Source organism: Balaenoptera acutorostrata, chromosome 8 (assembly GCF_949987535.1).
Source record: "Balaenoptera acutorostrata chromosome 8, mBalAcu1.1, whole genome shotgun sequence".
Lineage (NCBI taxonomy): Eukaryota > Metazoa > Chordata > Mammalia > Artiodactyla > Balaenopteridae > Balaenoptera > Balaenoptera acutorostrata.
This window is the reverse complement of record NC_080071.1, coordinates 57,012,766-57,040,343: the sequence shown is the minus strand read 5'-3', so window position 1 is coordinate 57,040,343 and position 27,578 is coordinate 57,012,766. Positions and strand designations below refer to the sequence as shown.

Below are 27,578 nucleotides of genomic sequence, written 5' to 3'. Positions count from 1 at the left end.
TGTTTTACAGATACCATAACTGCCACCAGAAGGCATGACATAAGCTGCTCCATCTTGAGCAGTACTGAATCTATGGCTAGCACAATTCCAAGAACTGGCCTCAAGAGAATGGGATTAACATTACTGCTTATAATAATCTATATCTTTGTGGGCATCAAAATAATTGTAGCTTGCTCTGCCCATATATGTAAGCAGGCAACTAAAACTGTCAGCAAAGAGATGTTACAGACGCATGCTGACATCTTTCACTCTGAGAATACAGCATCCTATGTCAGCACAAAGAAGTTACAGAAGATGGACCTTCACCCCAATCCCATCAAAATGGAATGATGTTTGACAGCAGGGAATTAAAAGCAGCTCTTTTGCCCCTTTCCTGTTTGCCCATTTCTGTTCCCTTCTAAGTGTAAAAGAACCTAATTATAGGAATGAGATCACTAAGCCATTCAAACTAACTCCTGACTTATACTTTCCCAAATGCACACCATGCCTTACCTAACCTGTTGATATTTTTCATAGATAAAAAGAAGTAAGAAAGAAAAATTAAGTAGTTAAAGAATGTTTAGCCTTCTACCCCAAAGCCCCCCTAAGCAATCTTGCAGGCAGATGGCTCTCGCAAGATAACATTTGAAAAGTCAGCTAGACTGCACACAGTGGAGAACGATGACCCAACCTCCTCTCTCGATGATTCACTGAGATACTTCCCCCCAATTTTCCCTTAAAAAACCATCATGGCAGAGCAGAATCTTCAGAGTTGGTCTCAGGACAGCAGTCCACCTTCTCCCCAGACTGCTGGCTTTTCTGATTAAAGCACCTTTCCTTTCTATTGACACTTGCCTCTCGAATTACTGGCTTTTGAGCAGCGATCAGCTGATCCTGAGTTCGGTAACAGTAGGAGGGATAATAGTGGGAGACTGTGGGAAGTAAGGATAGAAACTGAGTATAATTAGGGTTTTATAGTGTCATGGGTTTTTTAAAAAAGTGGGGGGAGCAAGACATAACAGAGACGATATATAAGCAGAAAGATTTATGTTATTGATAGGTTTAGTGACAAAAGGATCAATGCCTTTAAGAATGTAATGTAGTTTAGGCACAGAAAAAGACTGAAAAATAACATACAATCATAAAATGTAAAGATGTGTAAGGATTCCAGCAGTCATACAGTCTCGTCTTATTTTTAGGTGAGAAAATCTAGCCCCAGAGAAGATAATTTTTAAAAATTATATTAATCAGTTGCAGATTCCTAGACTCATCGTCCAACTTTCTATAGGTCTAAACCCTTACATAATTCTAAGATAACACAGACGGGAATTCACAGCCCAAGAATTTGTTATTTTGTATGTATCACTAGGAAGTATTTTCCTTAGACTTAACAGAATTTATAACTTTGTTTAAACCCTTTGAACCTTGCTTCTCAAGATCGGTGACTTAAAGGCTCCTCAGCTTTGCCACTCAGGAGTCTCCTTTATTCTCAGTGAAACCTGAGGAATTTACCTATAGGGACTTCACCTCACTTCTAAATCAACTCAGGTTTGTTATCCAAAGGAAGAAGATTCCAGGACTTCTGCTCTAACAGCTTAGATGATACAGGAAAGATGGAGGCTCTGAGAGGAAGAACTGAGGCTGTAGAGGCTGGGTGAAGGAAGGAATATGAACAGGAGTATGGTCTTTGCAAAGTTTTTGCTGGAAGCACGGCTCTTAAGTTTCCTCTGTCTCATCAAGATGTGGAGGCCAGCAACAGCTAGACTAAAAGCCAGTAAAGAATAAAGCTGTCCAAGAGAAACAGGGGGCTGTCTTGATGATTCACTGAGATACTTACCCTCCATCTTTCCCTGGGTTCTCAAGGTGGGTCCAGTGTCTGGCTTTCTGCTTTTGTATTTTTGTTGTTATTTCATTTTGTTTTCTTAATCTCAGTGGTATCTGTCCAGGGGCTCAGTTGCATCCAATCACTCAGCAGTGATCAGGCCCTGGGGAGCTGATTCATGCTAACCAAGCTCATAGGAGATGGACTGATTGAAAAAAAGAAAGCTAACTGACTCATTTACAAAGAGAAAGCCAGGCAGATGGGACTAGTTATGTCACTTGATCAACTCATTCCATCTTCACCGGAAAAGTGAGCTTGGGAAGCCAAGTTGAGAACAGAGTTGCTTGATGAATGTAGTGTCAGAACAAGGAGAACTGATGTTCCCAAGCTACACTCTCTCAAAGTACTGTTCTGCATTGTAGGAAAACACTGTCAAGGTGGTTGGAATACTCATGTTAGCTGAACAGGACACTCACCCTCTTGGATGAAGATAATAAAGCACTTAGTATAATATTTGAGACACATAGAGTACTCAGTTAATACAAGCCATCATTATTATGGGGCTATATATACTCTGGCAATTTAGCATAATGGGCTAACAGCATGGGCTTTGGAGTTAGAGCCTTGCTCCATCACTCAGTACCCCTATGCCAACAGGAAGGTTACTTAACCTCTCAAGTCTCAGTTCTCCTATCTGTAAAATGAGTATAATAATAGTAACTTTACAGGGTGACCCTTAAAATTACTTAATATGTTGTGTGAAAATCACTTAACTGCTCGCTGTAAGCACTGAATGCTTACAAACTCTTACATAGCATTTTTTATATCTCAGATACCACTTTATAGACATTAATTCATTTAGTCCTCACTATGACTAAAGGTAGATATAGCTGAGGAACCTGTCACTAGTAGATTATATTCACCAACATCTGCTCCCCTTCCTTGAGGAAGTGTATACTTTCCCAACTCCACTGAAGTCAGATAGGACCATTTGACTTACTTTGACCAGTCAAATTTAAATAGAAGGGACATGTGACACTACTTGGCAGAAAAGGTTAAAACCAATTTGTGCTTCCCTACCTCTAGGATTAGAGATGGATTAGTTGAGGTAGAGCCCCCATTAGCCTGAGTTCCTAACTGACCCTTGCTGACCCTCGTAGGCAAACAGTGTGAGCAAGAAATAAGCTATTGTTTTAAGGCACTGAGATTTTCATTTTTGTTACCACAGCACAACCTGGCATATTCTAATTGATTCAGAAGCATAGAGACAAAAGGAAATTTTCCCAAGACCACACAGCTAGAAAGTATCTGGCTCCAGAGTCTGTACTCTTGACCACTTTATGTTTCTTAATAATTGATAGTAACATCGACATGAAGAATAGTTTATTATTAATGCATTGTTGTCAGTGGAGGTCTGTTTCTAGACTTCATAAGTAGCTGTTCTTTTCTGAAAGAGTTGGCTCAGGTAGAAACCTAGCCTTTCTCCAGCCTCTATTGTAACAACAGCCAGCAGCTGACAGAACACCATTGGAGAATTTCTCAGTGGACGACATGGAAGACATGTTCCTTCTTTATATAACCTCAGAGCAGCCCCCAGGGGCATAGTCACTATGGCTGCCAGTAGAGCCTGGTTGGATCCCCCCAACACACACAGTATCTCAGAGAATGATTTAAAATATCTACGGTCCTTCTGCTGAGGGTGACCCCATTTTTTCTGTCACTCAGTCTTTCAGAGTTGGATGCCTCTTCTCATACTTCTTTTCCCATTAGCCCATAATCTTGTTTCCCTTCTTTTCCTGCCTCTCAACAATGAGCAAAGACTGCAGATGTGTTTGCAGGCTCTATTAGAAAGCATATTATTGACGTCCATGTAATTTCCCTTATGTAGCAAGATTCCCCAGAGATGTGAGGGCCTGAAATTTAGGGACTGAGCAAAAGAATCTGTCTGAGTTAGAAACACAAGTACCCAAGGAGCTTTAGCCTCTGCTCTTCCCAAGGAAAATGAAAATGTTGTCAAGATAAAAACAGAAGGAGCAAAGCTTAAGCAGTGATAGAAAGCCAAAAAGTTAGGTGGAAAAAGATTAGTCATATCTACTGAACATAAATCTATAAAAGAGACCCAGTTTTTTGTGGCATACAATGAAATGCATTAAATTATAAGCTGGAAATCTATCTAGGGAAAGTATAGATACACATCAATTAATAGAAGTGTCCATTGATGAAGTAATCATCTATTCATAATTTATTTAATACATGTCATTCAACTAGTAATCAATGAAATTCATGAACAAATAAGAAGTCAGCCACTTCTTAACTCTTTTATTTATTTGTAAGCTCTAGTGATCACCTACTTCATAGCTTTTCTGTTATAATAAAATGTTTATTAATTATATTTCAATTTTTTTTTATATATCTCTACTTGACACTTCTCCAGCTTGGAGAATTGATTTTTTCATCAAACTTTTGAAAATGTTAAGATAATGGAATTTAGTTCCTTAAAATAGCCAACAGACCAAGTTAGAAAAATATATATTGGGAAACTCACTAAAATGTTACTCTCAGGTTCTTACTGGTTTCGGTTTTATAGGTGTGACCACCTTTTAATGAAATTCTTTTTGTACTTAAAGAATTAAATCATTCTGGATAAAGTCCAAAATTTTAAATGAATTCCACTTCATGATACATTACGTTTCATCAGTGACATAGTATAAATTCGTATCTCTTTTCCAAGAGAGCTTCAGAATTCTCGTTAGCAAAATATTTCCAAAGTTGATAACAATGTACTACAATAAACTGGCTGTGCAAGTGAAGTTGTAGTATCTCTTTTTGGAAGACGTAAAGAACAGGAAAAATTTTCATTGTAAGATTTTAATATTATGCTAATAACCAAACAAAACTGTTTTATGAAGGACAGCATGGAGAAAAAGACAGATGGAAGGAACAGTTAATGCTTGAGGGTGGGATGAGATAGAGCTATCTTTGTCCAATGATTATCTGGAAAAGACACTGCAGACTGAGTCATTGAGACCCACATCATCATATCATCCCAAATGAACACAGAAGCTATTTAAAGACTTCAATTTTATGCTCAGAAGTGAAAGAGAAAGAAAGGAAGAGGAAAATGACTGTAATAGTTGGTTATTGGCATGTGACAAAAGTGTGGGGAAATGCAAAAGATCTTCTAAGCAATTCCCTACTCTGGACCCATGCATAGTGCTAAAATATGAATGAAAGAAAAACACAGGTATGGGAGCTTCCAGGACCATTGTGAGTTCAGCCTCCTTGCTGGATTATAAATCCTCATTTCTAGCTTGGAAAATTTGGACTCTGTAAGTATAATTCATGTTTGTTATATTGTAGAGCTATTCATCTTCGTCTCTGCAAATTTTTCTCCAGCTTCTCTGTCATATATTAATATAAGATCAATGTAATATTGAATTGCAGAAAACACAAACTAAAGAATTTATTTTTTAGTCTCAGCTCAATTTCCTTTAAAGTCAATGCCCCTTTCTACCACTCCATGCTGCCCACCCACCATTTTCCTGAGGACACATTTCTCATTTTTTGTAGATCCTCCCTTACTTGTTGGAAATTGCATCGGAATTAAATATTTTAGCTACTTGAATGCACATGTTCAACAAATATTGGTCAGTCATCATTCTCTTCCTCTAGATATCGAGGAGTACTTGTAAAAATTGTGTGTAAGGAAACCTTTTCAGTAAGCAATGCAGAATTTTTAGGTGAGCCTTGACATATCCTACTATTTCAGTGATTATGTCTTACCAATGTGGTTGTTACTAATTCATCCAGTTGTAAGCAATGGAAATTGCCTCTAGTAAACTTAAGAAAAAGGGCATTTTTAGGAGATTGAAAATCAATAGGAAGACTGGAGAACAAAGAAGGAACTAAGAACTTCAGATCCAAGATACAAGAAATAAAGGAAGAGCCTTAGAGAGGAGGTTCTTCTCAGAGAGGCACCACTAGATACACAGCCTCCAAAAAAGCCTAGTCTCTTTGTGCCTCAGCTAAAATTCACATCCCAAGGAGGTCATTTGTTTAGCACTTGGGGAAAGAGCACATGATTAACAGGTCCACTAAACGCAATGGGGGAGAGAAGGGAAATAGAAGTTTGGAAAAGTTCACTATTCTTGTTTAAGTTCCTAGTGCTCAAGCTGAAATACTAGTAGCTGGTACATGAGCTAAAATAATAGAAGATTGATTCTGTTTCAAAAGATCTGTCTGAGAATGATTTGTACAGCATTTGCTAGGCCCCATTTAGCAATCAGTTCCTGTCACTAAACCAAACACACAAACAAACCTCAGAAAACAGTGAATGGGCTTCAGTCAGAAGTTAACAAAGAAACTAACAATTATACCTCAATTTTAAATAATTAATTAGTTGATTTTTTAATTTAAATTTAAATTAAGAAAAACCAAAAGCCTTTTGTTCCAATGGTCATCCTCACCCTGGCAAAAGTAATAGCATATATATACAATAATAGTATAGGTATAGATATAATGTCAAGTTTCATGCACTGTGACTTAGATATTTTTGTGTGTATTATCTCATTTCATTCTTATAAAACCTGGCATGTGGGTATTATTATCACCCTCAGAGAGACTACATAACTTGGCCAAAGCCTCACAGCCATCAGGCGTCTGCACCCAGAGCCTGTGCCCTCACCCCTGTACTAGGCTGCCTGGACTCAGTCACATGGATTGAGTCTTTCAGGAGGCAGGAGGACAGGGTAGTGGTTAGAACAATGGGCATGATATAGCATCTCAGTTCTGCCATCTACTAGCTAAAGGTAAGAAACTAAAACCTTCCTGAGCCTCAATTTCCTCATCTGTGAGATGGAGAGGGTCATATCAGGGTCAGCATGAGTTGCTGCAATGTCACACAGTTGTTGCGAAGAGGAAGGGAGGAAACACACATAAACTACTTAGTCATGGGAGCTTGTCACATGTGAAGTGTTGAATAATCAATGGTTGCTATTAGTCACATGTCTGTCTCCCCTAGTAGACTAGTTCTGGAGGCCCAGGTATTACTTTTTTGATATTTGTGTCTGTAGCTCCTTTCTCAGCGATCAGCACATTAACGAGCCCACATAAAAATACGCTGAACAGAAAGCGTCTGTATCAGGGCTCACACTGCCATGTTGTACTCAGGTATTATAAAACAAGCTCGTCTTTATATTAACACTATAGTTCCTGCCTCTTAAGCAAATGACACCTATTTTCCCCCACCCCACCTCCTGCCCCCAGACTGTTAACTCACGAGGTCAGGGTCTGTATCGCTTTTGTTCTTCATGGGTTCCCAAGGCATAGCAGAGAGCCCAGTACATAGTAGGAGCTTAACAAATATTTGTGGACTGAATTTTTAATAAACATTTGTGATATGTATTACAGTTCACCTAGCACTTGCACGTAAACATGTGCAGTATCTCTCTGTAGGGCAGGCTCTGGAGCCAACTGCCTGGGTTCAAACTCCAGCTCCACCATTTACTAGCTGAGTGACCTTGGGTAATATACATAAGTTTTCAGTGCCTTGGTTTTCTCACTTTTAAAATGAGAATAATAACAGTATTGAATTAATGAAAGTATTAAAATGTTAATTCATATAAACCTTGCAAAACAGCACCTGGAGCATCAGTGTTCTTTAGATGTCAGTAATTATTAATTTTGTTTGAGTTGTTTTTCTCCATCACACTGCTAAGAATAAATTATTCCAACTGCCTAAATCATTCGTCCATTCATGTAACAAAATATGAAAAGTGGCATCTTTACTTCGAAGACTCAAAGTTAATTTTCAGCAGAGCAAATCATAATCTCAAAAAACTGACTTCCAAAATTTTTGCAAAAATAAATGTATTTATAGAGACTCATCCTAAAATCAAATAGTCCTAAATGGCTCCAGATATTCTGTAGATTAAAGCTTTTCCAAGTCAGTTGTGTTGGATCCTTCTCCAGCAACATTTTGTGTTACTCTTTCCACAAACCAGAACAGCCATATTGACTTGACTAGAAGTATGAGTAAACCACATACACACAAACACCAGGTAATAGAATTAGGTCGTGCTGTCTTCTGCCTCCACCACAAAACTCATTGTCCTATTATGGCAAAACGTGTGTTAATCCCAGTATGCATCTCCCGTCACTTAGAGCACGAATTAATTAGGTCAAGCGTTAATTAAAAATTCAAGTCACCGTATTTAACCACTGACGCTTCTCTACACATTGGAGAGATGAGGAGAAAAATAAAGACAAAGGGGCACGTGAGTACTTCATTTACCTTCAGTACTGTAATGTTCCAAGCAAAGCTCTCAGTTGCTTTGTTGAGTTTTCTTCCTTTCAAGCCTTCTTTTGCCCCCAGATTATGAAGTTCCTCATGGAACTCCATCCCTTTAAAAAGAGAACATAAGCCAATTCTTTGTATAAATTTCAGAAAAATAGGCATTTTATTGTGAAAATATTATAAGTAAGAATGTAATTTCCCATTTCTGTCCTTCTCATAATTTCTAAATCCCAAAAGTGAATTCTCCTTCTCATTCTGTTCGTCACCACCAAATGGTTATCCTTAAAGGAAAACTAAAAATAATCAGTGCATTAGATTAAATTAGATTTTAAACAGCAAGGGGCCATAGACAAAGACGTGAAGTTAAGAAGCAAATTCTTCTAACAGGTGGCATCCATCTTGTTTGTTCTCTGCCTGGTTTTTATATAAAATGGTGTAATGTGTGAATGGCTACCATATGTGAAGGATGCACATATCTTACTTTGCCTTATGAACCATCCATATGGCTTGACAGTAGGCCTGGAGCCCACATAGATAACAATGGTAATTAGTAAATGTTGAGTAAAAATAAAAAGTCTTTTTAAAATAACATTCCTGGAAACACCCAAATGTGTCAGATTTGGGAATGGCCTTAAAGTTATTTTTAGCTAAACCATTCCCCCAAGCTTGAATACTATAAAAAACATCACCATCATCTGTCTCTCCAGCCTTTGTCTTAGCACCTCAGAGATGGGAATCACACTTTCTTCTGGAAAGCTCATTCCATCTTTGGAAAGCTGTGACTGATATCAAACCAGTCTCTCTCCCTGAAACTTCTACTCCTTGGTGCTAGCTAGCCTCAGAACAACAAGGTCTAATCCCTGTTCCACAGTACAGCCCTTTAAATATTTGAAGAAAGATGTTGGATAAAGTCTACTAGAGTTTTCCCTTCTCCAGATTAAACATTCTAACATGTTTCAGCTTATTATAATTTCTCTTTAAGGATGACATCCAGGAACATCGTTCTCAAAATGGGATTGAAGTTGCCCACATGACATAGGGTTTTACCAACACCTTCCTAGTTCTAGTGACTAGGCTTGTATTAATGCACCCTAAAACCACATTAACTTTCCTGGTGCTAACATCACAAGCCCAGTACATAGTAAGAGCATGGCTGCAGAGCCCAGACCTACACTCTGGCTCTACCACTGACTAGCTACGTGAGCATGAGCGAATCCCTGAAACTCTCTGCCATTAAGTCTCCTCAATGGTGCAATGGTGATAACAAGAGTATTGACCTCATGGAATTGTGTGACAATTAAATGAGTCAATACATATAAAACTCTCAAAGTAGTGCATGGTACATAGGAGCATAATATAAGTATTTCATATTGTTATTATTTTCGTGCTTCCTGTCAACGGAAACATTTAAGCCTCCAGAGCAGTAGCGAAGAGCACCATTTTCAAAGTTTGGTCTGGGTTCAAAGGTCACCTCTACCACGTGTTGATATGGGATTTGGGGTAATTCACTCAATCTCTCAGAATCTCAGATGCCTCATCTCTAGATTGGATATAATGATGACTACATTGCAGAGTTGTTATGAGGACTAAATAACATAGCGTGTGTGCTTAGTGTATCATATGCGTATATATCAAGCAACTGTCAGTGTCATCTTCCTTATTGCAATCACTAATGCGTGTGTGTGGATCAGGGAGAACATGGATCCAAGAGAGATAAAAGTACTGGGGTGTGGATGAAGTGAAAATAAATAAACACAGCACTGTGCCATCAGAGACATGTGGCCCATCCCATCCTTAAAGAAGGAACAAATCTAAAATGAGGACTAGTAAATGAGGCAAAAGCCTAGAAGGTTAACAAGATTATGGTTCAAAGTGTAAAAATAAAGTGTTTCTTAAGGGGCAATGTGAAACCACAGTTTCCATATCAGTAATAAAAGGCTTTGACAGGTTCCCAAATCACAAAAGTAAATTCAGAAACCCTCACCTCTCTAGACATCTTCAGATACCCCCTCCATATACACACAGACCACCTACCTACTATCACGTAGATCTCTTCTGTACTAAACAAAGGCTTCAGTGTAACTCAAAGTATAGTTAAACTTTAAAAGTCTGCCATAAGTCATCATTATGGTTTCTAAAAGAAACGGGGGCAAGGGGAAAGGTTACCTGCTTTCTGACACTGCACAATCTTTTCCTGGACTGTGTCTGCCATTTCTATGAGAAACCGGCTCTCTTGGATCATCTGTCACAAAATAAGCATTAAAAAGGTGGTTGTCAGAAATCCTTAAACTGGCACGTTGGAAAGACAACATAAAGACCCACATGAAACTGCCAGTAATGGGGCGCCCTGGCCATAACCACAAGAGATGGGAGAGGGAAGGATGATCTCTGCTCCAAGCCCCATCCACTCTAACACCAGCTAGAGTCACCTACCTTATGGTTGCTCCACTTATGTAATATGCCTGGCACACCATGGGTGCCAAATCAATAACTGTTGAATAACTGCATACACACTCCTTAAGTCCCAGATCACATTCATGAACACCTCTTATGTTATCCCCTCGCCCCAAAGTTACTGCAACATCAAGGCAAGTGGTACTGGAACAACAGCAATGAGATATCAGAACAGGGAATCACCAAGTGATGAGGTAAAGAACTACAGGACACATCGGTGAAGTCGGCAAATTGGATTTAAGTGGCGCAAAGATGGTGGAGTCCTGGTCCTTCGTCGGGAAGGGCTCCAACTCCATTGGCAAGAATGAACTGTGGGTCATATTCACCAGCAATTCCACAGAGCTTGTAGGCAACAATACTGAAATGGTGTCCCTGCCCTCCACATTTGGGTAGAAAGAAAAAAGACCAAGAAGTAATTAATATACTGAGTGAAGTAGGGAAAATAGGACAGCTGTTGGAGAGATAAAGAAAAGAGAAATCTGTATGTGAAGAAGGGGGAAGATGAGAGTAGGTTAAGAAGTTGTGATCAGAAAGACAAGGGATTGGGGCCCTTCTGAAGAAGTGACTAAAGAAAGGCACCAATAGGCAAACACTTCCTGTATTTCCAGCCACTCTTCTATTCCTAATAAATGTTGTCCCTTTTAATCTGACTACTCCATGTTTTATCTGTCTGGCTCAATAATCTGAAGAGAGTTCAAGGCAGAATCCAAAGTGGACATAAAAAGTCTTGAGTAAGACATTCTTCATAATTAAATGCTGTTGTACAAGATTGTAGTTTTATACAATCACTTTCAAATATAAAGTTTATGACTACAAATCTTCAAATGGAAAAGAACATTTGAATCATGAATTTTTAGTGCCTAACAACTCTATAGAAGTAAAATCAAATCATTCATTCATTTAACAAATATCTACTCAGCAGGCACTGTGTGTAAGCACTGTAGTAACTACAAGGGGTATGATACATGGATGAGCAAAAACAGACACATTTCTATCTCCATGGAGTTCATAGTCTAGTAGGGAAGTCTACTCAAATGATTAAATGACACATGATAATTAATTCAACCAAACTTCAATTACTGATATTTTCTGCCTAAAATGATAGTTTGAAGTGACTTATTTGGAGGGCTAAAGTGACTATTAAAACCATAAAACTAGACACCCCAGAAGGTCTAAGCTGCATCAAACTTTTTAACTGCATTAACTCTTTCAACTCCCAAGAGGAAGTGGAATGTTTCTGAATAACAGTTTCTCAAATGGTTACATGTAGCCTGAGTTACTGCAGCTTCCAAGTGAATGCAACTTAAAGGCAAAGAAAGATTTAATATGAAGGGAATCTGATTTAGTCTTTTCTAAGCTTAGCATCTACCCATGCAGCATCAATTAAGTTTTTATAATACTTTCAAAGGTATCAGATGTTCCAATGGGTCAGATAACATACAAAATGTTTTCATAAAATTCAAGCAAGGGAAACATTCATAAAGAACAAACACATTCTGTAACTTTACCATGAGCAAAATAGCCAATATACTGCACAATTTTAGAATCATTTTATTTTTAAGGCTAAAAGAATCTTAGCTATCAGGACCACACCCTTAATTTTGTGAAAAAGGAAACTACTTATAAGAGTTAAAATCCTTGGAACTAATGGAAAATTAGTTCCATTTTTAATGGAATTAGTGATCAAACTGGAATTAAAATCCCGGTTTCCTGGCATCCATTTATTTTCATGAAAAAATAGCACCCTCTGATTTTGTCTAGCCTGGCCATGCCTTCACACATTCAGTCTTTTGAGCCTGAAATGTAGCTTTCCAAAGTCACCTGACCCAGCCCATCAGTAATAACATGAGGCCATGACCGTAATCAATCTACTTCAACCAGGTTCAAATATGTCCTTTTTAAGAAAAACTCCAAAAAGGGATAGCATTGGTAATTTCCTCTGATAATATCTTGACTGACATTCATTTCTCTTGGTTTTGCTCTCAGTGGAGAACATATGATACCATTATCAGATTAAAAAAAGAAAAGAAAAGAAACTCTATTGATTTGTGGCCACCTTTTTTTTTTTTTTTTTTGCAGTATTTTACTAAATATCTCCTCAGTGTTGAGTACAAAAGGAATATATTTCCTACATCCAAAAATGCCACAGCCTTTTTGTGAGAACCTGAGAAGGAAGTGTCCTCTTCGCCAAGGCTAACCCTTCTACCTCGACTTCCAATCTCACCTTTCCCTCTTCCCTTCAGGAACCCATTCCTAATGAGACCTTCTTTATTCATCTACAATTTCTACCTCTCCCCTGGTTTTTCCCTTTTCCATACAACATCTCCTACCTTAAAGTAAGCAAACAAAAACAATAACAAAATACTCTTTTGGACTTCAGTGGTTGTCCTCATCAATGCTTCCTTAAAAAACTAGCCCATGCTCATTGCTTTGACTCTTGCGGGACTCCACTGAGACCCCCAAAGTTTGGCCTCATCACAGACTACCCCCTGGCCAATTCTCAGTTCTCATTCTTGCCAGCTCAGCAGTTGACCCCACTTTATATCCCCAGATTCATCTATCCATTTTCATATCTATCCATCGATATCACCTTTTCCTTATCTTATTTTGTGATACTTATTTCTTCTAGTATTAATTACCCACACATGTACACAACAGATCATTTCTCAAACTTATCATGGTCTTTTTTGAAATATAATCTTTCTTTTTGTCTCTAGTCTTTTTTCCTAGGTTCTCCATTTTTCTATAACTTTACATGTTCTTTTTTTTTTTAATGTTTATTTACATATTTATTTTCTTATTAGTCATCCATTTTACACACATCGGTGTATACATGTCAATCCCAATCTCCCAGTTCGTCCCACCACCACCCCCACAGCACGCCGCTTTCCCCCCTTTGTGTCCATACGTTTGTTCTCTACTTCTGTGTCTCAATTTCTGCTCTGCAAACCGGTTCATCTGTACCATTTTCTAGGTTCCAGGTATATGCGTTCATATACGATATTTGTTTTTTTCTTTCTGACTTACTTCACTCTGTATGACAGTCTCTAGATGCAACCACGTCTCTACAAATGACCCAATTTCATTCCTTTTAATGTCTGAGTAATAGTCCATTGTATATATGTACCACATCTTCTTTATCCATTCGTCTGTCAATGGGCATTTAGGTTGCTTCCATGACCTGGCTATTGTAAATAGTGCTGCAATGAACATTGGGGTGCATGTGTCTTTTTGAATTATGGTTTTCTCAGGGTATATGCCCAGTAGTGGGATTGCTGAGTCATATGGTAATTCTATTTTTAGTTCTTTAAGGAACCTCCATACTGTTCTCCATCGTGGCTGTATCAATTTACATTCCCATCAACAGTGCAAGAGGGTTCCCTTTTCTCCACACCCTCTCCAGCATTTGTTGCTTCTAGATTTTCTGATGATGCCCATTCTAACTGGTGTGAGGTGATACCTCATTGTAGTTTTGATTTTCATTTCTCTAATAATTAGTGATGTTGAGCAGCTTTTCATGTGCTTCTTGGCCATCTGTATGTCTTCTTTGGAGAAATGTCTATTTAGGTCTTCTGCCCATTTTTGGATTGGGTTGTTTGTTGTTTTAATATTGAGCTGCATGAGCTGTTTATGTATTTTGGAGATTAATCCTTTGTCTGATGATTCATTTGCAAATGTTTTCTCCCATTCTGAGGGTTGTCTTTTCGTTTTGTTTATGGTTTCCTTTGCTGTGCTAAAGCTTTTAAGTTTCATTAGGTCCCATTTGTTTAGTTTTGTTTTTATTTCCTTTAGGAGGTGGATCAAAAAAGATCTTGCTGTGATTTATGTCAAAGAGTGTTCTTCCAATGTTTTCCTCTAAGAGTTTTATAGTGTCCGGTCTTACATTTAGGTCTCGAATCCATTTTGAGCTTATTTTTGTGTATGGTGTTAGGGAGCGTTCTAATTTCATTCTTTTACATGTAGCTGTCCAGTTCTCCCAGCACCACTTATTCAAAAGACTTTTTCTCCATTGTATATCCTTGTCTCCTTTGTCATAGATTAGTTGACCATAGGTGCATGGGTTTATCTCTGGGCTTTCTATCCTGTTCCATTGATCTATATTTCTGTTTTTGTGCCAGTACCATATTGCCTTGATTACTATAGCTTTGTAATATAGCCAGAAGTCAGGGAGTCTGATTCCTCCAGCTCCGTTTTTTTCCCTCAAGACTGCTTTGGCTATTCGGGGTCTTTTGTGTCTCCATACAAATTTTAAGATTTTTTGTTCTAGTTCGGTAAAAAATGTCATTGGTAATTTGATAGGGATTGCACTGAATCTGTAGATTGCTTTGGGTAGTAGAGTCATTTTCACAATATTGATTCTTCCAATCCAAGAACATGGTATATCTCTCCATCTGTTGGTATCATCTTTAATTTTTTTCATCAGTGTCTTATAGTTTTCTGCATACAGGTCTTTTGTCTACCTAGGAAGATTTATTCCTAGGTATTTTATTCTTTTTGTTGCAATGGTAAATGGGAGTGTTTCCTTAATTTCTCTTTCAGATTTTTCATCATTAGTGTATAGGAATGCAAGAGATTTCTGTGCATTAATTTTGTATCCTGCTATGCTACCAAATTCATTGATTAGCTCTAGTAGTTTTCTGGTACATCTTTAGGATTCTCTATGTTTAGTATCATGTCATCTGCAAACAGTGACAGTTTTATTTCTTCTTTTCCAATTTGTATTCCTTTTATTTCTTTTTCTTCTCTGATTGCTGTGGCTAGGACTTCCAAAACTATGTTGAATAAGAGTGGTGAGAGTGGACATCCTTGTCTTGTTCCTGATCTTAGAGGAAATGTTTTCAGTTTTTCACCATTCAGAATGATGTTTGCTGTGGGTTTGTCATATATGGCCTTTATTATGTTGAAGTAGTTTCCCTCTATACCCACGTTCTGGACAGTTTTTATCATAAATATGTGTTGAATGTTGTCAAAAGCTTTTTCTGCATCTATTGAGATGATCATATTGTTTTTCTTCTTCAATTTGTTAACATGGTGTATTGCATTGATTGATTTGTGTATATTGAAGAATCCTTGCATCACTAGGATAAATCCCACTTGATCATGGTGTATGATCCTTTTAATGTGTTGTTGGATTCTGTTTGCTAGTACTTTGTTGAGGATTTTTGCATCTATATTCATCAGTGATATTGGTCTGTAATTTTCTTTTTTTTTTTTTTTTTTGGAGTATCTTTGTCTGGTTTTGATATCAGGGTGATGGTGGCCTCATAGAATGAGTTTGGGAGTTTTCCTTCCTGTGCAATTTTTTGGAAGAGTTTGAGAAGGATGGGTGTTAGCTCTTCTCTAAATGTTTGATAGAATTCACCTGTGAAGCCATCTGGTCCTGGACTTTTGTTTGTTGGAAGATTTTTAATCACAGTTTCAATTTCATTACTTGTGATTGGTCTGTTCATACTTTCTATTTCTTCCTGGTCCAGTCTTGGAAGGTTATATCTTTCTAAGAATTTGTCCATTTCTTCCAGGTTGTCCATTTTATTGGAATAGAGCTGCTTGTAGTAGTCTCTTACGATACTTTGTATTTCTGTTGTGTCTGTTGTAACTTCTCCTTTTTCATTTCTAATTTTATTGATTTGAGTCCTCTCCTTCTTTTTCTTGTTGAGTCTGGCTAATGGTTTATCAATTTTGTTTATCTTCTCAAAGAACCAGCTTTTAGTATTATTTATCTTTGTTATTGTTTTCTTTATTTCTATTTCATTTATTTCTGATCTGATCTTTATGATTTCTTTCCTTCTGCTAACTTTGGGTTTTGTTTGTTCTTCTTTCTCTAGTTCCTTTAGGTGTAACGTTAGATTGTTTATTTGAGATGTTTCTTGTTTCTTGAGGTAGGACTGTATAGCTATAAACGTCCCTCTTAGAACTGCTTTTGCTGCACCCCATAGGTTTTGGATAGTCATGTTTTCATTGTCATTTGTCTCTAGGTATTTTTTGATTTCTTCAGTGATCTCTTGGTTATTTAGTAACGTATTGTTTAGCCTCCATGTGTTTGTGTTTTTTACGGTTTTTTTTTTCCCGATAATTGATTTCTAATCTCATAGCATTGTGGTCAGAAAAGATGATTGACATGATTTCATTTTTCTTAAATTTACTGAGCCTTGATTTGTGACCCAGGATGTGATCTATCCTGGAGAATGTTTCTTGAACACTTGAGAAGAAAATGTAATCTGCTGTTTTTGGATGAAATGTCCTATAAATATCAATTAAATCTATTTGGTCTATTGTGTCATTTAAAGCTTGTGTTTCCTTATTAATTTTCTGTTTGGATGATCTGTCCATTGGTGTAAGTGAGGTGTTAAAGTCTCCCACTATTATTGTGTTACTGTCGATTTCCTCTTTTAGAGCTGTCAGCAGTTGCCTTATGTATTGAGGTGCTCCTATGTTGGGTGCATAAATATATACAACTGTCATATCTTCTTCTTGGATTGATCCCTTGATCATTATATAGTGTCCTTCCTTGTCTCTTGTAACATTCTTTAGTTTAACGTCTATTTTATCTGATATGAGTATTGCTACTCCAGCTTTCTTTTGATTTCCATTTGCATGGAATATCTTTTTCCATCCCCTCACTTTCAGTCTGTATGTGTCCCTAGGTCTGAAGTGGGTCTCTTGTAGACAGCATATATATGGGTCTTGTTTTTGTACCCATTCAGCAAGCCTGTGTCTTTTTGTTGGAGCATTTAATCCATTCACATTTAAGGTAATTATTGATATGTATGTTCCTATGACCATTTTCTTAATTTTTTTGGGTTTGTTTTTGTAGGTCTTTTTCTTCTCTTGTGTTTCCCACTTAGAGAAGTTCCTTTAGCATTTGTTGTAGAGCTGGTTTGGTGGTGCTGAATTCTCTTAGCTTTTGCTTGTCTGTAAAACTTTTGATTTCTCCATCGAATCTGAATGACATCCTTGCCGGGTAGAGTAATCTTGGTTGTAGATTCTTCCCTTTCATCACTTTAAATATATCATGCCACTCCCTTCTGTCTTGTAGAGTTTCTGCTGAGAAATCAGCTGTTAACCTTCTGGGAGTTCCCTTGTATGTTATTTGTCATTTTTCCCTTGCTGCTTTCAATAATTTTTCTTTGCCTTTAATTTTTGCCAATTTGATTACTATGTGTCTCAGAGTGTTTCTCCTTGGGTTTATAGTGTGTGGGACTCTCTGTGCTTCCTGGACTTGGGTGGCTATTTCCTTTCCCATGTTAGGGACGTTTTCGACTGTAATCTCTTCAAGTATTTTCTCGGGTCCTTTCTCTCTCTCTTCTCCTTCTGGGACCCCTATAATGCGAATGTTGTTGCATTTAATATTGTTCCAGAGGTCTCTTAGGCTGTCTTCATTTCTTTTCATTCTTTTTTCTTTATTTTGTTCTGCAGCAGTGAATTCCACCATCCTGTCTTCCAGGTCACTTATCCGTTCTTCTGCCTCAGTTTTTCTGCTATTGATTTCTTCTAGTGTATTTTTCATTTCAGTTATTGTATTGTTCATCTCTGTTTGTTTGTTCTTTAATTCTTCCAGATCTTTGTTAAACATTTCTTGCATCTTCTCGATCTTTGCATCCATTTTTTTTTACGAGGTTCTGGATCATCTTCACTGTCATTATTCTGAATTCTTTTTCTGGAAGGTTTCCTATCTCCATTTCATTTTGCTGTTTTCCTGGGGTTTTATCTTGTTCCTTCATCTGGTATATAGCCCTCTGCCTTTTCATCTTGTCTATCTCTCTGTGAATGTGGTTTTTGTTCCACAGCCTGCAGGACTGTAGTTCTTCTTGCTTCTGCTGTCTGACCTTTGGTGGATGAGGCTATCCACCTTACATGTTCTTAATTCCCTTTCAAATTGAGTAGTGAAAACTAAACATACAGCTTTTAAGAGGATTATACCTATGGAAAATGTAATACTCAAGTATCAGAAAATAAATTTTAAAACTTTATTACTTATTTGAGGCAAACTAAATTCAGAACTAAAACATACAACAAACACTATGATTCAAGTTCTCTTCAAAATCTTCCAAGTAAATATTTGTTAACCCCATAGTGTAAGAAGTTTGTTTTTCCCATTGTCTAATAGAACACTTCATAAAGAGATAGTCAAGTGTGATTTAACCTTCAACATAGAAGATTATCCCCGAGGATAACTTTAAAACCTTTAGTAACAAAAGTTATAACTTTAAAACACCTCATAATTAATATTCTCAGAACTTAAAATCATTGCTCATGTAAACTTTTGTCATAAGAGCATTTGATCCTCTTCTCTATGGTAACAGTTTCCATTGTATTTAGAAGAATAATTTTATTTTATTTACTGTAGTCAACTTTCAATTCTTAGTAGTTATAGAGAAAACAAATTAGATGGATGGCTGAAATGTACCAACAATTCCAAACCACATTTAAATCAACAACTTCAACCTTTCTCCCCAGCTAAGTAATTTATCTAAGTTGTTAGGAAGGAAAAATGGCTGATTTGAGTTTCATCTCCTTCCTAGATCTCTACAGATCCTGACGGAAATGAAATACCAAGTGCTAAAGCCAAGGAGAGAAGGTGAGGAGCATGTCTTCAGATAATCCCCCAGCTGGGTAGTCAGTAGACAGTCAGCCAAGGCTGGATTGACTCAGTCGATAGAATCTGGCAGCAGCCTGATTTACATATCTGATGTCTCAGCCTGAGCTCCCAGTTGCCTTTGCTGTTATAGTAATACAAAGAGCTTTTCTTTGGTTCTGTCACATGAATATTTCCTAATGCATCTTATTTCCTAGCCACGGCTTTGAATCTAAAAGAATAGAGGACTTACCCAGATAAAGGTTGGCATTACTTTAAGCATTAGATATGTCCTGAACTGGGGAGTGTAAAGTTCTCAGTTAAGATCAAAATCATTTATTTAAAACAAAACCTTTACTGAAGGGAACAGTAATGCTTTTACTCAAAGGTAGATTAAATTGTCTCGCCTGTGTGAAAAAGAACTGTCTTCCCAGCTCAATAGGGAGTTTGACTAATTGCCTAGGATCATTGTAGAGTCAATGTAACTATTTAATGGTACTGAAAAGATGAGATTTCATCAAATCATGACTCAGAAACCTTCCATAGATGTCAATTTTATCCTGAATTACATCTAAGTTCTTAGAACCACAGAACTTTACATCTAGAAGTAACCTTAACAACCATCTGTCATGGACAACCCCATTTTACAAATGAAAAAACTCAGCCCCATTGACTTACCTTAAGCCACATGGCTAGTTAGTGGAAAGTTTAGACTAGAACTCAGGCATTCTTGAGGTGCAGACATTATAAACTGTTCTGTGATGCTAATATTATATTAGAGTGTAGAATTCCTATTTCAAGTGCAAGTTGGTATTAACATTTTATACATTAGAATTGACCAAGTAGAGCAACATGAAACATTTTTGCCATGACTGCTTCCCCCTCCAAGTCTAACTTGCAACACACACGAACCAGTATAGATATTCTTCCTATGAAACCTAGTAAGCAATGTACTTACTTGTGTCCACTGTTTTTTCAGGAAGGAGTTATCAAATTTGGAAAGGCAATCATTTAAGAATATGTAAGTCAAGAAAAAGTCAATCTGCTCTAGATGTATTAAGAAGACTGAAATAATTAATCTATCTCTATCTTCCTTCTAATCAAAATGCTGGGTTTTAGTTGTTAGTTCCATAGTGGCTCATCTGTTCAAATTGTTTAAAATAAAACTTGAATTTTATTAAACTTGGTACATTTTAATATCTGATTGTTGTTACAAATACATTTGCTAAGTAGAATGAAGATAATTTCCCTTAATTTTTAATTTACTTAAACATTTTAAATCAGATGGTTAAAAAGCACTCTTGATAGATGGGCATCTTTTGGTTTTAAGCAAAGTCAATCCTAGAAGACTGCTAATTTTTGGTGAAACAGGAACACATATAAGGTTAGAACATTTGCAAGCTTACTGGAAATCCACTACCTTTGGTGTATGTGATGAAGTAAGTATTCTCTGTCCTGGAACCAGCTCTGAATCACTTTTCCTAGCCTGATTTATAATAGAGCAGGACAGGGGAACTCACACAGAGCAGGCCAAAGGACCTCTGTCTCCACATCAGTAATAGGATCTACTGCATGAACAGCTTTCTGCATAAAAGGATCATTTTACCTTTTCTTTTCTCCAGTTGTTCTGTTTCCAAAATATAGTTGTCAGCTATATCTTGAGTAATCATTAGAAATGTTTGTTTTTATCCCACTATGATTAAAATTTAGTTCATTCATAAAATTACCAGGTGACTAAACTTCATGAACTTTCTCCAGAATTTTCAGGCCAATTTGACGATCTCACACTGACTTAAACTAAAACTGTTTCAAGAACTTGAATATTCAGGAATTCAAAGCAAACTTTGAGGATGCGTGCACAATATTCCACAAAGGAGGCCCCCTGAGATACTTACTTATTGATGCATCTGTGATATCCTGTGTCCTTGGGACCCTGGTACCAAGTGGAAATGCTGCCAACTCTCAAGATGCTGACATTTCCCCCAATATACAGAAAATGTATCACAAGACATTGGCACACCCAAGAGTAAAAGAAGTTTCAATGCACTAAGTGCACAACACCTTGTTTTTAAATAACCAGCTCTGGTTGAGCACATGCCAGTGGGCTGTTCTTTTTTATCCAGGTTCCATTACTACACAACCCAATGTACTTTTTAAAATTCAAACTAATATAAAGTTTCACACAAACTTCATAAGGAGAGAGAATGATGGAGAGAGAGTGCCTTTGACTTAATTTCAATCTAAATTTATTCCAATAAGTAAAACTACATTGGGGGACTGTTGACAACTTTTTCCCATCCTGAGAGAAGAGACTGTATTTAATCCAACTCTTATGTTTGGCTTAATTGTGATACCGGCCAGTGTATTGATTCCATTGCAAGAGTGATAAAAGATACTGATTGGCTCTTTTTGCTAGAGCCATTCCTAGTAATGCTAACATAATCAACTGTTCTCCAAATCACACAACAGAGGAAAAGATTAAATAACCCTTGACTCATGTTCTCTAGGTTGCTTTGATTTTATGTTCAGAAAATCTGTCGCTCATATCATAGCAAAGTTTTAACTTTCATGTTAATGTTAAATAATTCAGCACAGCAGTCAACTTCAGAGAATGCTTTGGGTGTATTTTTTACAGTTGCAATCCCCCGTAACTATTCCACCTCTGATTGCTATGTTTAAAACACTAACTACCCAAAAGTGTTCACATTAATTTAAAACACTTAAGAGGACCAAAATATGTTAGGCAATACTTCTTGACTATGCATGAAAAATTAGACAGGTGAGAACAACAGAGAAGTAAAAATTCAGGTATCTAAAGAAAAAATATACAAAGTTTAGACAACATTTTTCTTTCAAAACTATTTGCAAATAAAATTCTGCTGAGCACTGGGTGAGACGGGGTGAAAGTCAGGGAGGGGGTATAGTATATTACAAGTCACTGTGAAAAGTCCACCATAAGGACTCAAGGTCCTTAGGCTCCAGCTCAGGACATAAAACATCATCTGGTTCACTGTCTGAACACTGTGTGACTCTGTCCTTCCCCTTTTTAAGTGTAAATCTCGCCTTCCTATCAGCATTTCCCATTCCTCAAGGACAGAAATTTTGCTTCATACCATTTCTTTCCTCCAGCAACTTGCATAGTAGTGACATGTGTGCAAAATGTGTTTGTTGAATTGACTAATCAAAAGCCTAAAGACATACACAAAATGATATATCAAAAGAGAAACTTGTGTTACAAGCGGCAAATATACATGCTCCCATCTCATTTTACTTACATTTCTCTTGGTTGAAAGAGCTGTCATGCTTTGCACTATGGCTATTTGTGCTGATACCTCTCTCTGTTTATTCATCTCTGTATCGCACACAATCTACTAAAATTCTTTATAGTTGGTATGAGTTAAATGCCGTGAATAAAGTCAATAAATGAATTTTTTCTTAAAGTCAGTTTTGCAAGAGGTTAGGACAAAGGGCTGGGCTTAGGTTGATGGAGAGGGAATTAAGGCTAGGAAGTCATTTGAGGTGGTACAGAATAGAAATACAAAGGATGGAGAATGAAAAGTATGTGGCAAATATATCAGCTTGACTGAAGGAGAAGGTTCAAATAAAAGGAAATGGGAGTTGAGGGTGGCAAAACAGGCAGCATGGTGGGTGAAGGCTTTGCAAGGCTAGTTAAAAATCAAAAATAGAATCTGAGGATGATTATTCCCATTGCTGAATTAGAGAAAGGTAGAGACTAGATGGAGGACTAGTCAGCCTATTGAAAAATTCAGGTGGGAGGAGAAGAGAGCCTGTTGAGAACCTTGGCTGTGTCAATGTAAGGAAATGGATACACATGAGAAATACGGTGACAAAAGAAGCAGTAGCTCTCATTGATATTGAATTATAAATAAAAAGACCTTATAGGCTAGCCAAGATATATATATATATATATATATATATATGTATATATATATATATATATATATATATATATACATATATATATATATATATATATATATGTACACATACACACAATGGAATATTACCCAGCCATAGAAAAGAATGAAATAATGCCATTTGCAGCAACATGGATGGACCTAGAGATTATCATACTAAGCAAAGTAAGTCAGAAAGAGAAAGACAAATACCATATGATATCACTTATATGTGGAATCTAAAACATGACACAAGTGAACCTATCTACGAAACAAAACCAGACTCACAGATATAGAGAACAGACTTGTGGTTGCTAAGGGGGAGAGGAGCTAGGGGTGGGAAGGATTGGGAGTTTGGGATTAGCAGAGGCAAACTATTTATATATAGGATGGATAAATAACAAGGTCCTACTATATAGCACGGGAAACTATATTCAGTATCCTGTGACAAACCATAATGGAAAAGAATATATATGTGTGTGTGTGTATGTATCTATGTATGTATATATAACTGAGTCACTTTGCTGTACAGCAGAAATTAACAAAACATTGCAAATCAACTATACTTCAATAATTTTTTTTTTTTTTTTTAAAAAGACCTCGGGACTTCCCCGGCAGTCCAGTGGTTAAGACTCTGCCTTCCAATGCAGGAGGCGTGGGTTCGATCCCTGGTCAGGGAACTAAGATCCCACATGCCATGGGCTGCGGCCAAAAACTTTAAAAAGGACCTCATTGGAGTTAATATATATAGAGAGAAAGAACATTTGAAAATCACTTGGAGGAATTGAGGACCATTGGCTTGGTGTTATCTTTTGCAGGGGTCAGAAAAGGAAAAATGAATACCTAGGGAACTAAAACATGAACCCAGTTTTTGACCTATTAAATTTCTATTGTTTGTTCTTGAGACACCTAGGTGATGTCCTGTAATCAAATGTAGAAGTGTGACTAAAGTAAAATTTTAGGGCTGAGGCTAGAGATGGGTTTTGAAAATAATGTACAATGTCCATGCATTAAAAGCACCACTGTAGAAGGAAAAAAGTCTACCCTAGCCAAAGAAATTTTGATAGTGTTCTACTGAAATTGCAATGTATTTCCCAATGTAATCACCCACCGTTACAACCTTGTGTTCAATGATGAGGAACATAAGCGGATCACCAATGATCCACTTGTAAGCCAGATTTGGACCTTACCAGGTCGCCTGCCCTGACTGTAAGCTACTGGAGCACAGGGGCTGCTGTACCTCCCACTGCATGAACACAGACGGCTGCCCAGGGGAGAAACTCAGTAAATGTTTGTAAAATTAAACATCTCCGTTCCTGGCTCTAGCACTAAGCAATTCTTTCAGTAACTAACTTTTATTTTTAACAACCCCAAGGTTAATCCTAAACAAAAAAAGAAAACCTTACCTTTTATTTGCAAAACATAATTATACTACTTTAACAGCCTTAAAAGACTTAGCAGTGACGCTATGACCTACATTACCTACATTAGTGGATATTTTCTTAGAGAACGTGAAAAATCTAGAGTGGGGAAGTGACGCTTGCTCTTTCAGAGACCAGAGCTCCACCCCCGCCCCACTCCCCCCCACCTCCCCCAGCAAATCGCGGGGCAATAAAGGGACAAGTCGGGGGGATTGGAGAAGATGGCGGAAGAGTAAGACGCGGAGATCACATTCCTTCCCACAGATACAGTAGAAATACATCTACACGTGGAACTGCTCCTACAGAACACCCACTGAACGCTGGCAGAAAACGTCCGACCTCCAAAAAGGCAAGAAACTCCCCCCGTACTTGGGTAGGGCAAAAGAAAAAAGAAATAACAGAGACAAAAGAATAGGGACGGCACCTGCACCAGTGGGAGGGAGCCGTGAAGGAGGAAAGGTTTCCACGCACTAGGAGCCCCTTCGCGGGCGGAGACTGCGGGGGGCGGAGGGGGGAAGCTTCAGAGCCACGGAGGAGAGCGCAGCCACAGAGGTGCGGAGGGCAAAGCGGAGAGGTTCCCGCTCAGAGGCTCGGCGCCGAGCAGCACTCACCAGCCCGAGAGGCTTGTCTGCTTAGCCGCCGGGGCGGGTGGGGCTGGGAGCTGAGGCTCGGGCTGCGGTTGGATCGCAGGGAGAGGACTGGGGCTGGCGGCGTGAACACAGCCTGAAGGGGTTAGCGCACCACAGCTAGCCGGGAGGGAGTCCGGGGAAAAAGTCTGCAGCTGCCGAAGAGGCAAGAGACTTTTTCTTGCCTCTTTGTTTCGCGGCGGGCAAGGAGAGGGGATTCAGAGCGCCGCCTAAACGAACTCCAGAGAAGGGCGCGAGCCACGGTGATCAGCGCGGACCCCAGAGACGGGCGTGAGACGCTGGGGCTGCTGCTGCCGCCTCCAAAAAGCCTGTGTGTGAGCACAGGTCACTCTCCACACCGCCCCTCCCGGGAGCCTGTGCAGCCCGCCACTGCCGGGGTCCCGGGATTCGGGGACAACATCCCCGGGAGAACGCACTGCGCGCCTCGGGCCGGTGCAACGTCACGCCGGCCTCGGCCGCCGCAGGCTCGCCCCGCCTCCTCCGTACCGCTCCCTCCCCGCGGCCTGGGTGAGCCAGAGCCCCCGAAGCAGCTGCTCCTTTAACCCCGTCCTGTCTGGGCGGGGAACAGACGCCCTCAGGCGACCTACACGCAGAGGCGGGTCCAAATCCAAAGCTGAACCCCAGGAGCTGTGCGAACAGGGAAGAGAAGGGGAAATCTCTCCCAGCAGCCTCGGGAGCAGCGGATTAAAGCTCCACAAACAACTTGATGTGCCTGCATCTGCTGAATACCTGAATAGACAACGAATCATCCCAAATTCAGGAGGTGGACTCTGGGAGCAGGAGATATTAATTCTTCCCCTTTTCCTTTTTTTTGTGAGTGTATATGTATATGCTTCTGGGTGAGATTTTGTCTGTATAGCTTTGCTTTACAATAGCTTTATTTTACTTCACTATATTATAGCCTCTTTCTTTCTTTCTTTCTATTTTTTCTCCCTTTTACTCTGAGCCGTGTGGATGAAAGGCTCTCGGTGCTCCAGCCAGGCATCAGGGCCGTGACTCTGAGGTGGGAGAGCCAACTTCAGAACACTGGTCCACAAGAGACCTCCCAGCTCCACGTAATACCAAACGGCAAAAATCTCCCAGAGATCTCCATCTCAGCATCAAGACCCAGCTTCACTCAACGACCAGCAAGCTACAGTGCTGGACACCCTATGCCAAACAACTAGCTAGACAGGAACACAACCCCATCCATTAGCAGAGAGGCTGCCTAAAATCAAAATAAGGCCACAGACACCCCAAAATACACCACCAGACGTGGACGTGCCCACCAGAAAGACAAGATCTAGCCTCATCCACCAGAACTCAGGCACTAGTTCCCTCCACCAGGAAGCCTACACAACCCACTGAACCAACCTTAGCCACTGGGGACAGATACCAAAAACAACGGGAACTACGAACCTGCAGCCTGTGAAAAGGAGACCCCAAACACAGTAAGATAGGCAAAATGAGACGACAGAAAAACACACAGCAGATGAAGGAGCAGGCTCAAAACACACTGGACTTAACAAATGAAGAGGAAATAGGTAGTCTACCTGAAAAAGAATTCAGAATAATGATAGTAAGGATGATCCAAAATCTTGGAAATAGAATAGACAAAATGCAAGAAACATTTAACAAGGATGTAGAAGAACTAAAGAGGAACCAAGCAATGATGAAAAACACAATAAATGAAATTAAAAATACTCTAGATGGGATCAATAGTAGAATAACTGAGGCAGAAGAAAGGATAAGTGACCTGGAAGATAAAATGGTGGAAATAACTACTACAGAGCAGGATAAAGAAAAAAGAATGAAAAGAACTGAGGACAGTCTCAGGGACCTCTGGGACAACATTAAACGTGCCAACATTCGAATTATAGGGGTACCAGAAGAAGAAGAGAAAAAGAAAGGGACTGAGAAAATTTTTGAAGAGATTATAGTTGAAAACTTCCCTAATATGGGAAAGGAAATAGTTAATCAAGTCCTGGAAGCACAGAGAGTCCCATACAGGATAAACCCAAGGAGGAACACGCCAAGACACATATTAATCAAACTGTCAAAAATTAAATATAAGGAAAACATATTAAAGGCAGCAAGGGAAAAAAAACAAATAACACACAAGGGAATCCCCATAAGGTTAACATCTGATCTCTCAGCAGAAACTCTGCAAGCCAGAAGGGAGTGGCAGGATATACTTAAAGTCATGAAGGAGAAAAACCTACAACCAAGATTACTCTACCCAGCAAGGATCTCATTCAGATTCGATGGAGAAATTAAAACCTTTACAGACAAGCAAAAGCTGAGAGAGTTCAGCACCACCAAACCAGCTTTACAACAAATGCTAAAGGAAATTCTCTAGGCAAGAAACACAAGAGAAGGAAAACACCTACAATAACAAACCCAATACATTTAAGAAAATGGGAATTGGAACATACATATCGATAATTACCTTGAATGTAAATGGATTAAATGCTCCCACCAAAAGACAC

General features: G+C 38.6%; 1 protein-coding gene across 6 annotated transcripts in view; it reads right to left on the bottom strand.

The window, feature by feature from the left end:
* The window catches only part of PLCL1 (phospholipase C like 1 (inactive)), a 402,844-nt gene that overhangs the window by 36,773 nt on the left and 338,493 nt on the right, over positions 1–27,578 (bottom strand). For 5 of the 6 annotated variants that reach the window (XM_007190476.2, XM_007190477.2, XM_007190481.3 and 2 more), the window contains 2 exons: positions 10,263–10,338; positions 8,094–8,203 (listed from right to left, as the gene is read on the bottom strand). The exons of the other annotated variant lie outside the window; for it this stretch is intronic. In XM_007190476.2, the coding sequence (XP_007190538.1) occupies positions 8,094–8,203; positions 10,263–10,338 (186 nt within the window). The remainder of the gene's footprint in view (positions 1–8,093; positions 8,204–10,262; positions 10,339–27,578) is intronic. 6 annotated transcript variants of the gene reach the window in all.